The sequence below is a fragment of the Sorghum bicolor genome, chromosome 4 (genome assembly GCF_000003195.3).
Source record: "Sorghum bicolor cultivar BTx623 chromosome 4, Sorghum_bicolor_NCBIv3, whole genome shotgun sequence".
NCBI classification, from domain to species: Eukaryota; Viridiplantae; Streptophyta; class Magnoliopsida; order Poales; family Poaceae; genus Sorghum; species Sorghum bicolor.
In genome coordinates, this window is record NC_012873.2 from 3686335 (window position 1) to 3702931 (window position 16597).

The 16597-nt window shown below is 43.7% G+C and overlaps 2 protein-coding genes and 2 long non-coding RNA genes across 5 annotated transcripts; 2 read left to right on the forward strand and 2 right to left on the reverse strand.

Moving 5' to 3' along the window:
- On the forward strand, nucleotides 760-7405 carry LOC110434694. Its single transcript, XR_002452330.1, has 2 exons — nucleotides 760-1325; nucleotides 6562-7405. It is a non-coding gene; the product is annotated as an uncharacterized LOC110434694 (long non-coding RNA).
- Nucleotides 2259-6232, reverse strand: LOC8076071 (tyrosine-sulfated glycopeptide receptor 1). Its single transcript, XM_002453277.2, has one exon. The coding sequence runs from the start codon at nucleotides 5687-5689 to the stop codon at nucleotides 2507-2509; it is 3183 nt and encodes a 1060-aa protein (XP_002453322.1). The 5' UTR covers nucleotides 5690-6232; the 3' UTR covers nucleotides 2259-2506.
- LOC8076072 lies at nucleotides 8530-11397 on the forward strand. 2 transcript variants are annotated; one of them, XR_002452329.1, is made up of 3 exons: nucleotides 8530-9057; nucleotides 9173-9444; nucleotides 9739-11397. It is a non-coding gene; the product is annotated as an uncharacterized LOC8076072 (long non-coding RNA). The 2 variants fall into 2 exon arrangements; XR_002452328.1 differs by having other exon boundaries at nucleotides 8533-9057; nucleotides 9176-9444.
- LOC8074650 (tyrosine-sulfated glycopeptide receptor 1) lies at nucleotides 13738-15888 on the reverse strand. The gene has a single exon (XM_002453278.2). It carries the CDS (start codon nucleotides 15886-15888, stop codon nucleotides 13738-13740), a length of 2151 nt encoding a protein of 716 aa, XP_002453323.2.

The window sequence follows — 16597 nt, forward strand, 5'->3', positions numbered from 1 at the left end:
CTAGACTCAAAAGATTCGTCTCGTAAAATACAGGTAAACTGTGTAGTTAATTATTGTTTTTATCTATATTTAATGCTCCATGCATATACCACAAAATTCGATGTGACGGAGAATCTGCTGTAAATTTTTTTTAACTAAACAAGGCCATACCTAGTCCCAATTTACGGTAGGGATATCATATAAAATGCGAGGGTCTTCTACCAAATATCCTGACCCAAACTTTCTAAAAAAACTGAGGCCTTGTTTAGTTTTCAAAAAAATTTAGTTTCGGGTACTGTAGCACTTTCATTTTTATTTGGTAAATATTGTCTAATCATAGACTAACTAAGCTCAAAAGATTCATCTCGCGATTTACAGGCAAACTGTGTAATTAGTTTTTGTTTTCATCTATATATATAATACTCTATGCATGTGCCGCAAAATTCAATGTGACGGGGAATTTTGAATTTTTTTTGGTTTTTGGATGAACTAAGGCCTTGTTTAGTTCGTGAAAATTTTTGGATTTAGCTACTGTAGCACTTTCGTTTTTATTTGACAATTATTGTTTAATCATGGACTAACTAGGCTCAAAAAATTCGTCTCGTAAATTATAGGTAAACTGTATAATTAATTATTTTTTATCTATATTTAATACTCCATGTGCCGCAAGATTTAATTTAACGGAAAATCTTGAAAAATTTTAGAAACTAAACAAGGCCTGACCCAAAAACAATAAAACAGGAGGGGACTTTTGTAAAACACTGCTTATTCCGCGGCGCTTCCGTCAACGGTCGCCGGCAAGCCGCAGCCCAGTCGCCGCGCGTCTCGCTCAACTAGGCATCCAACAAATTGCACCAGGCGCGGCGCCGGCGGGGGTACCTTCGGACCCATGACTGGGTTATCGGTCAGGCCTACTAGCGTACTCTGCACTCTGCAGTAGCTCCTCTCTCGTCCCCGACCAGTCTACAGCCAACACCCGAGCAGCGTGTCCTCGCCGCCCCGCGTTGGTCGCTCGGTCCCGATCGGCCGCGTGCGTGCCAAGTCAGTGGTGTACGGCGCAATGCCAATCCCGAGGACCGGAGAATGCGGCGTGGCGGCGGCGCCGTCTCGGAAGCCGCGCGCTCAGGGTGTTCGTGGAAATGCCGCCGCCAGGACCCGTCACTTGAGGACTCCATGGATGGATACGGATACGGAATTACGGATACGGTGACTGTCGAATGCCTCGTGTGAATGGGCGCGTCGTGCAGGAGCAGGTCGAGGACGTACGGGCGCACGGGCGCGTGGTGCATGGACCTGGTCACCTCGCCGGGTCAAACTGCATGCATGGTTACTCCTACTTAGCACAGGTACAGTGGTACTTCGCACAATCTAAATGCATGTCGAGATTCATTTAGTGTGTGTTTGGTTTGAAGAATGTCATCTCCTCACTTTTTTTTGTTTGGTTTGTGGAATGGAATAACTTGATCCACGACCACCTCATTCCTTACAAGCTAATATTTAGGCCTTGTTTAGATCTAAAAACTTTTTGGATTTGGGTATTGTAGCACTTTCGTTTGTATTTAGCAAGTATTGCCAACCATGGACTAACTAGGCTCAAAAGATTTGTCTCGCAAATTACAGGTAAATTGTGCAATTAGTTATTTTTTATGTATATTTAATGCTCCATGCTTGTGCTGCAAGATTTGATGTGACGGAAAATCTTAAAAAGTTTTTGAATTTTGGGTTAAACAAGGCCTTAGTTTATGTATGAGGAATGGGTTGATTCCACCAAATTCATGGAATAAAATCATGACGCACCACCTCACAAAGCATGGGTATTCCACAAACCAAGCAACCATTAGTGATCGTCTCAAAACCAAAAGTTGTGCTACGGATTATGCTGCCGCTCCATTTCATACTTTAACCAGACATTTTTTTTATTTCCTCGTTCTGTATTCTCACTCCATTCTAGGCCGTGTTTAGTTCCTGAACGAAAAAACTTCGCGACACTGTAGCACTTTTGTTTGTTTGTGGTAATTATTGTCCAACCATAGACTAACTAGGCTCAAAAGATTCGTCTCGTACATTTCGACCAAACTGTGCAATTTTTATTTTTATCTATATTTAATATTCCATGCATGTGTCTAAAGATTCGATGTGATGAGGAATCTTAAAAAGTTTTGGGTTTTGGAGTGGAAGTAAACAAGGCCCTAGTGGTTTTAGAACTTTGTTCATCATAGCCAAGAGCTGAGTGATCCCAGCATCTAATGCATCAGTACCAGTACTTGAGCTAGTATAACAACTCAGCAAGTACATTCGTTTTTCACTTGCTTTTGCTTTTCCAAAATACTTCTACAAACTGACCAGAGCATACATGTTACTAGTACTTAAAAAAAATAGGTGGGGGATGCGTACTTATCTTCCTCAAAATCTATTTTTATAATGTGCAAGAAACTGTACAGGATGTAGTGTAGTACTAGCCCAACTCAAACCGGTACCTCTAGTGAAAATTATATCTACTCTCCCTATTCATTTAACTGCAGTACCATCATGTGTAACTGGATGGTAACTGCTCTGTCTTGGTTGACTTTTGTCTCTGCAGACCAGCATTGATGCTTTCCAGGCATGAGACTACTTCCATTATAGGTGGCCTCATGGAAGGCTTATGATTCACACACTTACAAGCAACTTCAAGCATCATCAGCATTTGCTCTTCATGCCCTGTGCCACGGAGTATTGGATCCAGGACCTCAATTTGCTTTCCCTGAAACCTCATCTCCAGCACCCACGGGACAAGTTCTTTTGATGTTGACAGAACTGGAACAGGTCGCAATCCTGTGAGTAGCTCAAGAAGGACAACTCCGAAGCTGTATATATCACCTCTCAAAGTAGCCACCCACCCATGCCCATACTCAGGTGGAATGTAACCAAGAGTGCCTACCAGCTCGGTCGTAACATGAGTTTTGTGGGGCAGTATCACTCTTGCCAGCCCAAAATCTGCCACATAAGCTTTGAATTCTTTGTCAAGCAGTATGTTGCTGCATTTTATGTCACGATGGACAATGTGCGGCTTGCAGACATTATGGATATAGGAAAGACCACAGCTTGCTCCTTGGGCAATCCTCAACCTCGTCGGCCAGTCAAGAAATGTGCTAGCATCATCATCTCTGTTGTGAAGCCAATCATCTAAACTGCCATTCTCCATGAAAGAATATATGAGGAACCTAGAGTTTCCATGGATGCAATAACCCCACAGTGGCACAAGATTTTCATGCTGGGCCATGGAGAGTGCTTCAACCTCAGCAGTGAACTCCCTTTCCATAAGGCACATCTCACTGTTGAGCTTCTTAATTGCAAGCTTGGATCCATTAGGTAGCTCGGCTTTGTACACTAGACCGTAACCACCACACCCAATGATGTTCTCCTTGTTGAAGTTATTTGTAGCTTTCACAATGTCAGAGAATGTGAGCTTGTTTTTGTCTCCCTTGCCTTGAGGCATCATGACCAGTTCGTGCTCTGAGCTGGAATTTATTGAAGTCGTTTCAACATCTCCACTATCCTCCCTTCTACCTTTTGCTGCTAAACACTTTACCCTGATTGATACAAGGAGACAGCCCAGCAACAGAAGAATGGCAATCCCTGCAAAGAACACGCCGAATGCAATTGCAAAACTAACCTTCTTTTTTTCTTTTCTGGTGACTGGAGATGCTTGAGCTGAACTGCATCGATGGGCAAGCATAGAGCCACATAACTTTGGGTTCCCCTCAAAGCTAGAATTCTGGAATGTGCTAAACTGGCCGCCAGTTGGAATAGGCCCTTCCAGGTTATTGTTAGAAATGTTGAAAGTGGAAAGGAAGTGCAGGTTCTCCAATGCAGCTGGGATTCTACCTGTGAGATTATTGTTGGACAAGTCTAGCGCCAGCAGGTTTGTGAGGTTGCATATCGATGTGGGGATTGGTCCTGTTAAGTTGTTTGAGCTGATATCGAGTGAAAGGAGGGCATTCAACTGACCGATCTCTTGGGGAATCACACCTGTGAACCTGTTACTGCTTAGATAAAGCACTTTAGGAAAAGCAATTGGTATGCGGTATTGACGTGATGGGCCACTATAAACTGTTAGATCAAAGATCCTTGGGTCCAAATCAGCTGCAGTCTTCCCTGAAGTTAGCATTGGCATATTCGTTAATTCTTTTGGAATATCCCCTGTAAGGCTGTTGTTTGATAGGTCTAAATAGAAAAGATAGTTCAGGGTGTTTATCCAGGTTGGTATCGGTCCACTTAGTTGATTGCCTTGCAAAGACAGCGCCTCCAATTTTACTATCTTTGATATCCAAAGAGGCACTTTCCCCAACAATAGGCAATTTTCGATGCCCAAAACCTGTAGATTCTCAAAACCAGCAATGCTGTCATCTGGCATGGTCTCATTCATGAAGTTGAGCCCAATAAGAAGGGTGGTGAGGTTTTTGGAGCTCTTTAGTATCTGAAGTGCATTTGCCAAATTTGTAAAATTGTTGCTAGCAAGTGAAAGGAACGAGAGTGACTTCAGATTGCCTAGTCCCTTTGATAACTGGCCTCGGAAATTATTATAAGATAGACGCAGTGCAGCTAGTTTGTAGCATGAATATATGCTTTCTGGAATTTTGCCACTGAAGTTGTTCCGCATAAGATCTAACATTTTTAGATTTGGTAAGTTGGAGAAATTGACCTTTGTGAGTTCTCCACTGAAATTGTTGCTCTTGAGGTCGATGTTTGTAAGATCTGTGCAGTTACTCAGGGTGGATGGCAGCTCCCCAGACATGCTGTTATAGCCCAAATGAAGTTCCTGTAATTTTTTGAGCTGAACTATTGAATCGGGTACCTTTCCACTGAAATTATTTTCTCCAAGATCAAGGATGACCAGATTAGTGAGTTTGGCTATATGAGTGCCCTCAAGTATTCCATGTAAACTGTTGCTGGAAAAAGAGAGATGCTCCAACAAGGTAGCATTGAAGAGTTCTTCAGGGAGAGGCCCACTGAGGTAGTTGTGGCCAGCCTTGAGCACTTTGAGCTTGGAGCATTTACTGAGCCCTGGGGGTATACTGCCACTGAGTTTGTTGTAACAGAGTTCAAGGATAGCAAGGTTTGATGATATGTTACAGAAATGACTTGGAATCTGCCCAGTAAAGCTGTTGTTGCTAGCATTGAGCACCACTAGATTCTCCATCCCCTTCCATGTTGTGAATGTTAACTGTCCTGTAAACAAGTTGCTTGAGATGTTAAGTACCTTTAGAGGTTGGCCAGAGGTTGAAGAATGTAGATCATGCAAGTCCCCACTGATATGGTTAAAGCTGATGTCGAGGACAATGATACTGCTGGATGACACCAATTCCAGGGGCAGGTCACCAGACAGTGAATTGTAGGACAAGTTAAGATGCTGCAGGCTGGTGAGGTTTCCAAGAGATGTGATACTCCCTTCAAGGCCTCTAGATGGCAGAGAGACCTCTACGACCGTCTTGTTTCCATTGCAGGTGACCCCTTCCCATTTGCAGCAATCAGTTCCTTCTTGCCATGACTTGGCGAGACCAGAATCCTTCCAGAGCCCATCAAGGAACTGGAGGAGAGATGTCTTCTCCTGCTCCGTGCAAGAACTGATGGGGGTGGCCAAGGAGAGCAGCAGCACAAGAGAAACGGCAAGGACAGGTAGGGGTAAACCAATGTTGTACTTCTTGTATGAAAAATGGAGTGGCTGCATGGCTTCCTATTGAAACTAGCATGGAAACCAGACGCTTAACTTCATAACTTGTGCCCAATCTAGACAAAGTTATAATATGGTGTAACCGGGGAAGAACATAAGGTAGAAGAAGGAAGGGCTGCTGGTTCCATCTTGCTGATCCCTTCTAGTAGTGTCCACCACAAAGAAAAATGGAGGCAAGGATTAGATGGTACAACAAAGTCTTCATTATGATTCTATTATATTTATATGCAACAAAAAACACAGCAGCTCGCTTGTTCACACCTAGATGTTTCATTGGTGGCTATCTGCTGTGGTCCACTAGGAATCCAACTGACGAAGCTTCCTGGCCGTACAAAATATTTTCCTCTGTCCAGTCATCATTGAATCATCCTTGTTGAGTGTCTACAGTCTGCTCTGATTTGACATAGGCCTTGTTTAGTTGTGAATTTTTTTTGAATTTCGCTACTGTAGCACTTTCGTTTTTATTTGACAAACATTGTCAGTAACTAAGTTTAAAAGATTCATCTCGCGATTTACAGGCAAACTGTGCAATTAAGTTTTGTTTTCATCTATATTTAATGCTCCATGCATGTGCCATAATATATGTTGCCACACTCGTGTAACCCCTCAATTGTCCTGATCAATAGCGAGTGTAGGTTGCACTGATTTTTTTTGAATTTGGCCTAATTTTGATAAAATTTGTATTGTTGGCCCCTCTAACAAAAAAAACACATTTTTGGCTCTGCCTGTGGATCTGACATCACTTAGCTGCTAGCTTCACTTGAACAACCAGTTGTCGTAACCTTAGTCGTTACTCGTTAGTGCTAACAAATCTAAGACAAAAAAGAAAAAATAGAATCACTAATCGAGGTGCCCTTTTTGTTGAGCAGGAAAAGGCGCGTATCTCTGAAAGCCACAATTGCCGAAGATCTGCAAGACCCGATTGGTGTGAGATAGTATGCAAAGCGCATGATCCTAAAGGCGCCTACAATCTAGAGCAATCATCGGGTTGACAGTCAAGGTGTGTACATGGTTTGGACTTAGGCGCAAGTGGAGGCAGGAAAAATAAGAAAGCAATTGTTGTGGTGGTGACAGGGCGAGGGCGACCTGGTGGCGGGTGCCTTCTGACTGGCTGCTTTGGCCTGTGGTGTTACGTTCTGTTGTCCTTGGTCCTTGCTGTTGATTCAGTGATGTGTATGGCTGTTTCCCATGGCCCAGGTTCCAGAGGCGCATGATGGAGCTTTGGTCCTCGGGTCACGGCTCATGTTGCTGACCGGAATTCAAAAGCACTGGAAGTTAACAGCCATGGTGGAGGTGCTTCTGTGAAGTGTGAACGTGGCCTATCAAATTGATTCATTCAGGTGGTGATGGCCTATCAAACAGAGACAAGAACAACTGTCGCCAAAAATTTACTAACCCTCCATTTGGGTGTGTAGTAACTGTGTATGGTCATCGTGGTTTTGTACCTCCTCTGTTTGGGTTTGTTTACCAGTCGCCAACAATTTACTGACTGACTGTAGCATAGTCAAAATCGCTATGGTAAAAAGGTGATGTCAAAATAGCATAGTCAAAAATTACTTCCCCTCCGTTTGGGTTTAGTTTCTTCGACATTACCCTTTTTTTTAATTGGTGATGATGTCGAAAACGGAGGGGAAGTGATTTTTTATTGATTGAGATTATGTTGATGATTATGCTTACTTGGTTATTACAGTATGAGCGCAATTGCACATTTTATATTGGTTCTTAGTAGCTGTTGTATGATTCTCTGTCATCACGGGTGGCTTACTATTTTCTCGTGTTGTTGAGTGCAGATCAGAACAGCATGTGGCTGGCTGAGCAGGCGTTGCGTCCCTATGGGCTATGGCTATTTGTTTGTGCATATATACTTGGTTTGCCTGCTACTTGCATCCACGCTCAGTTTGTTTATTTCCTCAAACCTAATAACACGGTCTATCAGGTATTCAGATTGAAGAGGCAATTGGAGGAATCTGGGAGGGAGATGGAGCATGTAGCTGCAGCTGCAGCTGAAGATGGAGCGAGGGGCTGGCGTACGTGTGCCGGCCTGGACAATGGACTCTGCTTGGCGCCTGCTGGCTTTGCTGCAGTGCAGAGGGGCGGGGCGGCCGCTGTACTCCACGGACCACGGCTGGCAAGGCAGTGTGAGGCTGGCTGTGAGCGGAGCGCGCAGCGTGCCGTACGCGTCCAGAGCGGAACGCGCGGGCGAGGACGCGGTCTGGTCAGCGGCCCGCCCTCAACTCACGACTGCCAAACCAGCGGGCCGGCGGGCGACGTGACACATGCCATGCCATGCCATGCCACAAGACGCGTCGTCGCATCGCACGCACGTCCGACCCTCGCGCCCGTCCTACTGTTCCATTCCGCGCACCCATCGCGTACGTACGTACGCACGCGCTCACTTGGTTCATCATCACTCATCAGTGTGAAAAGTCCAAAAAGGCCGTGTATCTTCACCGATCAGATTCCAAGTCGTCCCAACTCTGAGAACGGACCGAAATATTGGGGGATGTGGTGGCGACGCCGACGCGACGTGATAAGGTCACTCACAATGCAGACTTTATTATAGAGTCAAAGTTATTTATTACCTCGAACAATGTGGACTTAGAGTCTAAATAAGACTTGGAGTCTTATTTTTCTACCTCTTTCTTCAATAAATATGCTGCCACATCAGCAAAATACCATAAATAATATGTAATTAATTGTCTTGGACTCTGTGATAGAGTCTTGTACCAAAATACCCAATGGGGAATTAATTGTAGTTTCTATGTGTATTAATTAGGCTCTCTCATTAATATTTTGCTGATGTGGTACTGCAGTAAAAGAAGAGAGAGAGGAGAAAATAGAGAAACGGTTTCTTCATCTAGGAACGGAGTCGACGCTAGCAACGAGGAGGATAGAAACGACCAAAATCGCATTGGGAGAAACCACCGGTTTCTAGCTTGATCAGTGCCGGATCCACTGCTCCACCCGCCGCCGCGCGAGAGATGGCGCGCGCTCGCATCCTGTTCCCGCGCTCGCCTGCTTTGTGCGCCCTTTCTCCCGCGCGCCCCCTTCCTCCCGCCCTTTCTCCCGCGCTCGCTAGAGCCGCCGCCGCGAAAGGTTGCGGCAATCTCCCGCGCTCGCCTGCCTCCGGTCTTCATCCAGCGCCTCCCGTCGATCCGCACTTCTTCTCCAGCCTTAGGTCCCCCACCGACGCTATCCAGAGGGCGGAGAGCGCTACTACGAACCGAGCTGCCACGAGCATAAAAGCGCGCGCCTTTACAAGGGCGGCGCGACGACGCTGAGGTGGAGCTGCCGGTCGCGGCCACGACGGGACGGGAACCACCGGTCGCCGGCTTGTGCGCTCCGCCTTGCTGCTTGTGACGACGGTAACGTCTCCACCTGTATGCTTTTGTTTCCTTTGCCCTTCCTGTTTTGTATCCTTCAGCTGCTCGATGAATTGTCAAAACAAGTCTGCTTTGTAATCTTACTTCATTCCATCAGCAGCTTTAGCTACCAAATGTGAGCATGAATCAACTCCGTCCGCCGTCAAGGCAAGGCAAGGTCGGGCGGGGCAGGGGTGCTCCGGCCACCCTCAATGGTCGATGTGTTGATGCTGCTCCCGCTGCCCCTGTTGGATCAAGTCCGCCCGGTGAACCAAGCACCGTACCAACAGCAACGACATCTCCAACGACATCTCCGACGCTTGCAAGTCTTCGAGCAGCTGGATTTCCTGAGTGGTGGACAAGTTCATCTACGTCAGGCTCAAATCAAGGGTAAGTCCGTGTTGTTGACATGTTCCATGTTGTTGCCATGTTCCATGCTGTAAGTTCATCTGTGTCCATGTTGTTGCCATGTTACAGATGCTCTTTTTTTAAAAAAAATATACATGCTGTTGCCAGACTAGGACTACATGATTTGCATGCTGTTGACATGTTCCTGATCCTATACGATATGATGTCCATGCTGTTGCCCTGTTCCAACTGTTGTTTTTCTTTCAAAAAAATATACATGTTATTGCCATGATAATAATTATTCAAGGCACTGAACATCTCTTTTTATTTTTTTAGGATATACCCACAAGGAGGGTTTACCAATTTGTTGAACTTAAACGGTACTCTAGAGAATTTCCATTTAGTTGGCAATACAAGAGGCAGCACTACAATTTCACCAACAAGTTTGAAAAGAAGCAGACCAGTTGAGGGCAATGGACATGAGACGGAAACAATTGTTGTTGATGCTGATGAAAACAACGAAGATGAGAGAACCGAGAGGCGATTGAACTATACAAAACAAGAGGATGTTAGATTGGCTTCTGCTTGGCTGCGGCACTCAAAGGACCCAGTTGAAGGAACCGATAGGACTGGAGATCAATATTGGACTGCTGTAACTGAAGAATATAACAAAGGCACATAGATTAGCCGCAGAAGAAATCGGAACCAGTTGAAGATCCGCTGGGATCGTCTTAAGAAACCAGTAATGGAGTTCCATGGATGCTGGGTAAGTACCAACAGAGTGTACAGAAGTGGTTATAGTGATGACCAGTTGATGGACATGGCTGAGAAAATGTATGCTAAAGCCAATAGTGATAAAGATTTCACGCTGAAGCACTTTTGGGAGGTTGTGCGTGGTGAAAAGAAGTGGTCTGCATATGTTAAGAGGGAAATGGAAAAGGAGAAGAAGGGTGCATCTAATAAGGGTGCATCGTCACCGGCTGAAGTGGTGAATTTGGAAGATAATCCTAATATTCGTACTCCGGGACATAGGAAGGCTAAGGATGAGTTGCATGGGAAAAAGAAGACACCTCAATATTCTACTATTAGTGACAAGGTAGACAAGTTCATTGAAGTAACCACATTGGCTAGAAAGGACCGTGACAAGATGGCCGAGACACAGCAAATTATGGCACAAAGCAAGGTTGAAGCTGCTAGGCTGAATGATAAGGCAGCAGAAAAGCAACTGAAATGTAAAATGCTGGACACCTATAGGGAGCTGCTGTTAGCACCAACAACTAATATGAATGCTCAAGCTTTGGTTGAGAGGGACAAAGCACTAGAGAGTATGAGGTTGGCCTTATTTGCTACAGATAATTAAGGCATTTCCTCTACTTCTCTGTTGTTGTCCACTACTTCTCTGCAACTTATTTGTGTGAAAGCATTATTCTCTGAAATCTGTATGTCTACTAGTGTGAAACTGAAACTGCAACTTGGACTGCATGTCTACTGCATGTCTGCTGGTGTGAAACTGAAACTGCAGTACTTATTTTTATTTGTGTGAAAGCAGTAACTGGTGTGAAACTGAAACACATGGCAGAGCCCACGCCCTCTAGTGTATATATAGAGACTGCACGCCCTCTTCGCTCTGCCTAGTACCCTCTGTCCTCTTTTCTCTTGCCTAATATTACTGAATAATAATTGGTGAAATTCATTTGTTTGCTGTTTTGTCCTGCAGATGATGGTTTCTCATGGCTTGTGGAGTTTGTGTTGACTTGCTGGAGTGCTGCATGACTTGGTTTCTGGAGTTTGCTTCTGGAGTGCTGCATGGCCTGTTTCAAATGTGGCTTTTGGGCTATTGTTTATCAAATATATATGCTATCTGTTATCTTTATTCCTAGACTATTGTACTCTTGGGCGTTATGTTTGCTGGAACCATAGATGGTCATACGATGCCATCAATTATATGTTTGCTGTTATCGTTAAGAATAGCTTGTGTTCTTGTCTTTTGGAACATGTCGTGCTATTGTTAAGTATGGATCGTGTATATATATATATATATATATATATATATATATATATATATATATATATATATATATGCAGTTCTAAAAATATATGTGATTCTGAAAATATATGTGGCAACATGTGCCGTACAGAGCTACTAGTGCCACAACTGATCCATCTCATGATCCATCTCATTTTAATGCATCATTTAATTTATCCCTTCAATGAATATGGTTATGGAAACTATGGATTGAAAAAGATAGTTTCTATAGACATTAATTAGTCTTGGACTTTGCAACTAGAAACCATCCATTGGGACTGCCCTGAGTGCCCTAACGGGCTATACCGTGCTGACATGTACCTAGGCGCGTGCGTGTGTGTTCAGCGTACTAGGTCGGTCGAACTGCCCAATGAACTCCACATTTTTTTTTTATTTTTGATAAAAGCAAACTCGGCATCCCCCCTCCCCAATTATATATGTTCTTATTAAAACCTTATTTAGACCATTTTTTTGTGGGGGGCTTTGTTAGACCATGTTTAGAACGTGGAAGTGGTATTTTTGGCCACTTGACCCGTGCACTGTGTTCCATTTTTCACGATCGTTTGTTGAACGAGAAACTAGTGAATGACCACACCAGCCCACGATTTTTCTTTCCTAGAATTATTTGTTCCTTAAACTTTCTATTTTTACAAAGTTACACTCGTAACTTTTTGTGCTCATATTTTTGCGAGACCAAACTTGTTACTATAACTTTTTCAGAACAATTTATTGGCATAGTTTTAACATTTTACGATACTAAACTTATTACTATAACTTTTTATCGTAGTTTTTTCAAAACAATTTATAGAAATTATTTTCATAGACAAACTTAGTACCAAAACTTCTTATCTTACCTTTGTCAATACATTTTTAGATAATTTTATAGGCAATCTCATCATGACAACTTTTGAGCATCATGTTTTATTTTTTTTAAATGAAAGAGATAGCTTCATATATTAAACTATATTGATACAACTTTTCAAAATGGCATTTATATATATTAACTAATTAACGAACGACGGCCATGGCCCCGCTTCTATGTAGTTATCACTCTTTTCTTTTTATTCTTCCTTTTCCCATTTTTTCATATCAACTAACCAATTTTTCTTCTCTATACTATGAATAGTTCTTTTTTGGATTCATAAGCTTGTCAGAAATTATGTAAAATAACTGTGTTGGCCAAAAAAAAACTTATGTGTGTAAGTTATGTTATTTGTAAAATTTACTATATGAAATATTACTAAAAAAATATGTTAATAATTTTTTATGATATTTTTTGTTGATAGTTATTATGAACAAAGATTGGGTTGCAAAGGTTTAAAAATTATGTTGAGCAACGGATGAGCACAAAATGTGGTTTAGGCCTTATTTAGTCCCAAAAATTTTCAAGATTCCTCGTCATATCGAATCTTGCGACACATACATGAAGCATTAAATATAGATAAAAAACATAACTAATTGCATAGTTTACCTGTAATTTGTGAGATAAATCTTTTGAGTTTAGTTAGTCTATGATTAGACAATAATTGTCAAATAAAAACAAAAGTACTACAGTAGCAAAATCCAAAAATTTCTGTGAACTAAACAAGGCCTAGTAAGAGAGAAGTGCTCCTACAGTAAGATTGCAGCCCAAACCACTCGCTTCGCAGCCCAAACATGCCCATTTATCATAGATCCCGACACTCACCGGCCACGGCCCAGCCCAGTTCATCGTTTCCTTTCGCAGGTTTCACCGCATCAGCCTTCGGGCGAACCACCGCCCAAGTTCCATAGGCAACGGCGGCCGGCGGCCGGCGGCCGGCGGCGCGAGGGACCCATGCGCACGCGCTCCAGCGTACGGTGGCCGTGGGCTCGAGTACAGGCTCGGGAAACGCGCCCGATGGCGTGGCGCGTTCGGGCGTTCGGCGACCTCCGCTCTTCTCCAAAGGTAATAGACTCCAATGGCCACGGACACAGATAGGCGTATTGTGCGTGTTGGCTGTTGCCCTAGCTTAAGTTTTATCGAAGCCATTTAGCCAAGGCCACTAAAAGTTCCATCATTTGCTTCCACTATCAAACTTTTGGAGCAACCAAGTGACAGTAGTAAGATGGACCGCGGGAGTACAAGATCACTGACCCAGACTTGTCAGAAGAAGAGTCTTACAAACATAATGAAGAATTAAGAGGGCAAAAGGAAAACACTAGCTATCACAGGTTCAGCACATGCTTCTCCATAAAGTTGCGGTTGTTTTCTGGGACTTCAGTTACATCCATTGCCCATCATCATCCTTCAAGCTCAGGTTCTTGAGAATAATACTTGAAGCCACGTTTTATTTGCCAAAGAATCTGGATAGTATGATCTGATCATATAGCACTCCTACTCCAAAGAAAACGACGAAAGCGGCAGCAAAGAAAATGTTGCCACCATCCAGTCCTGTTGGACCAATGGGTGCAGGACCTGTCTCAATTGAAGCACAATTGTGAATAAGCATAGGGCCACAGAGCTTTGGATTCCCAGCAAAGCTGGAATCCTGAAATGTGCTAAATTGGCCACCAGTTGGAACAGGCCCTTCCAGGTCATTGTTAGAAATGTTGAAAGTGGAAAGGAAGTGCAGGTTCTCCAATGCATCTGGGATTCTACCTGTGAGATTATTGTTGGACAAGTCTAGCGCCAGCAGGTTTGTGAGGTTGCATATCGATGTGGGGATTGGTCCTGTTAAGTTGTTTGAGCTGATACCGAGTGAAAGGAGGGCATTCAACTGACCGATCTCTTGGGGAATCACACCTGTGAACCTGTTACTGCTTAGATAAAGCACTTTAGGAAAAGCAATTGGTATGCGGTATTGAAGTGATGGGCCACTATAAACTGTTAGATCAAAGATCCTTGGGTCCAAATCAGCTGCAGTCTTCCCTGAAGTTAGCATTGGCATATTCGTTAATTCTTTTGGAATATCCCCTGTAAGGCTGTTGTTTGATAGGTTTAGATAGAAAAGATAGTTCAGGGTGTTTATCCAGGTTGGTATCGGTCCACTTAGTTGATTGCCTTGCAAAGACAGCACCTCCAATTTTACTATCTTTGATATCCAAAGAGGCACTTTTCCCAACAATAGGCAATTTTCGATGCCCAAAACCTGTAGATACTCAAAACCAGCAATGCTATCATCATCTGGCATGGTCTCATTCATGAAGTTGTGCCCAATAAGAAGGGTGGTGAGGTTTTTGGAGTTCTTTAGTATCTGAAGTGCATTTGCCAAATTTGTAAAACTGTTGCCAGTAAGTGAAAGGAAGGAGAGTGACTTCAGATTGCCTAGTCCCTTTGATAACTGGCCTTGTAAATTATTAAAAGATAGACGCAGTGCAGCTAGTTTGTGGCATGAATATATGCTTTTTGGAATTTTGCCACTGAAATTGTTCTCCCTGAGATCTAAGATTTTTAGATTGGGTAAGTTGGAGAAATTGACCTTGGTGAGTTCTCCACTGAAATTGTTGTTCTTGAGGTCGATGTTTGTGAGATTTGTGCAGTTGCTCAGGGTGGATGGCAGCTCCCCAGACATGCTGTTATAGCCCAAATGAAGTTCCTGCAATTTCTTGAGCTGAACTATGGAATCAGGTACCTTTCCGCTCAAATTATTTTCTCCAAGATCAAGGATGACCAGATTAGTGAGTTCGGCTATATGTGTGCCCTCAAGAATTCCATGTAAACTGTTGCTGGAAAAAGAGAGATGCTCCAACAAGGTAGCATTGAAGAGTTCTTCAGGGAGAGGCCCACTGAGGTAGTTGTGGCCAGCCTTGAGCACTTTGAGCTTGGAGCATTTACTGAGCCCTGGGGGTATACTGCCATTGAGTTTGTTGTAACAGAGTTCAAGGATAGCAAAGTTTGGTGATATGTTACAGAAATGACTTGGAATCTTCCCAGTAAAGCTGTTGTTGCTGGCATTGAGCACCACTAGATTCTTCATTCCTTTCCATGTTTTGGATGTAAATTGCCCTGTGAACATGTTGCTTGAGATGTTAAGTACCTTTAGAGGTTTGGCAGGGGTTGAAGATGGCAGCTCATGCAGGTCTCCACTAAGCTGGTTGAAGCTGATGTCGAGGATGGTGATACTGCTGGACGACACCAATACCAGAGGAAGGCCACCGGACAGATAGTTGTGGGACAAGTTAAGATGCTCTAGGCCGGTGAGGTTGCCAAGATCCGGTGAGATGCGCCCTTCAAGCCCCATTGAAGGCAGTGAGACACGGGTGACCGCCCCGTTTCTGTTGCAAGCGATGCCTTTCCATTTGCAGCAGTCTGTGCCTTCCTGCCACATCTTGGCAAGGCCGGCATCCTGGGAGAGTCCAGCAAGGAACTGGAGGAGAGAGGTCTGCTCCAGCTCCATGCAGGAACTGGCGGGGGTGGTCAAGGAGATCAACAGCAGAATGGTAAAATGTACAAGTAATCTGCTGCTGCATTTGTTGTCTGAAAAATGGTTTGGCTGCATGGCTTCCTCTTGAAACTAGCATGTAAACTAGATGCTTTAACTTGTATCCTGTCTAGATGAAGTACCGATGTTGTAATTGGGGAAGAGCATGAGGTAGAAGATAAGAAGATAGGGGCTCTTGCCTTGCCTTTATCAGATTCTGGTCATAGTCAACTCAGATAGAGAAATGTCGTCTGAAAAATCCTCCTTATGGTTGTATTTTATTCAAGTGACATGACAGCTTGATTATTCGACGTTTCACTGATGGCTGCCTGATAGGATCCATAAAGAAGTCCTACTGACGAAGCTTCCTGACCATATGAAATACACGCCTTTTTTTCTACCTCAGCCAAGTAGCTAGTTAGAAGAGCATGACAAAATTTATACCAGACTCGTATTGAAAAAGAAGTCACGATGATCAATGGTTTTCATAATAAAGGAACAAGTTGCTCCACCAGCCGATCGACCTGCTGTAAGGTCTGCCTGTACTCAAGTCCGTACTGATTACAGCCCATTTTACACTGAGATTTCAGGCCAAACCACTTGAAACAAAGCAGTCTTATCGAGGCATTGACTGACATGATGACTAGTGAGTAGCCTCAAACTACTACGGCATTATCAATTGAGGCCGGGGGACATAAACCAGGATTCATCACACCCAATTCTATGTTTCAGTTGTACAATCTGCAGACTCTGGAACTGAATTTTAATGTGTACCCCCCAAGATCGG

Coding starts and splice junctions, on each gene's coding strand:
- LOC8074650 (XM_002453278.2), bottom strand. CDS start 15,888: ATGCAGCCAAACCATTTTTCAGACAACAAATGCAGCAGCAGATTACTT.
- LOC8076071 (XM_002453277.2), bottom strand. CDS start 5,689: ATGCAGCCACTCCATTTTTCATACAAGAAGTACAACATTGGTTTACCC.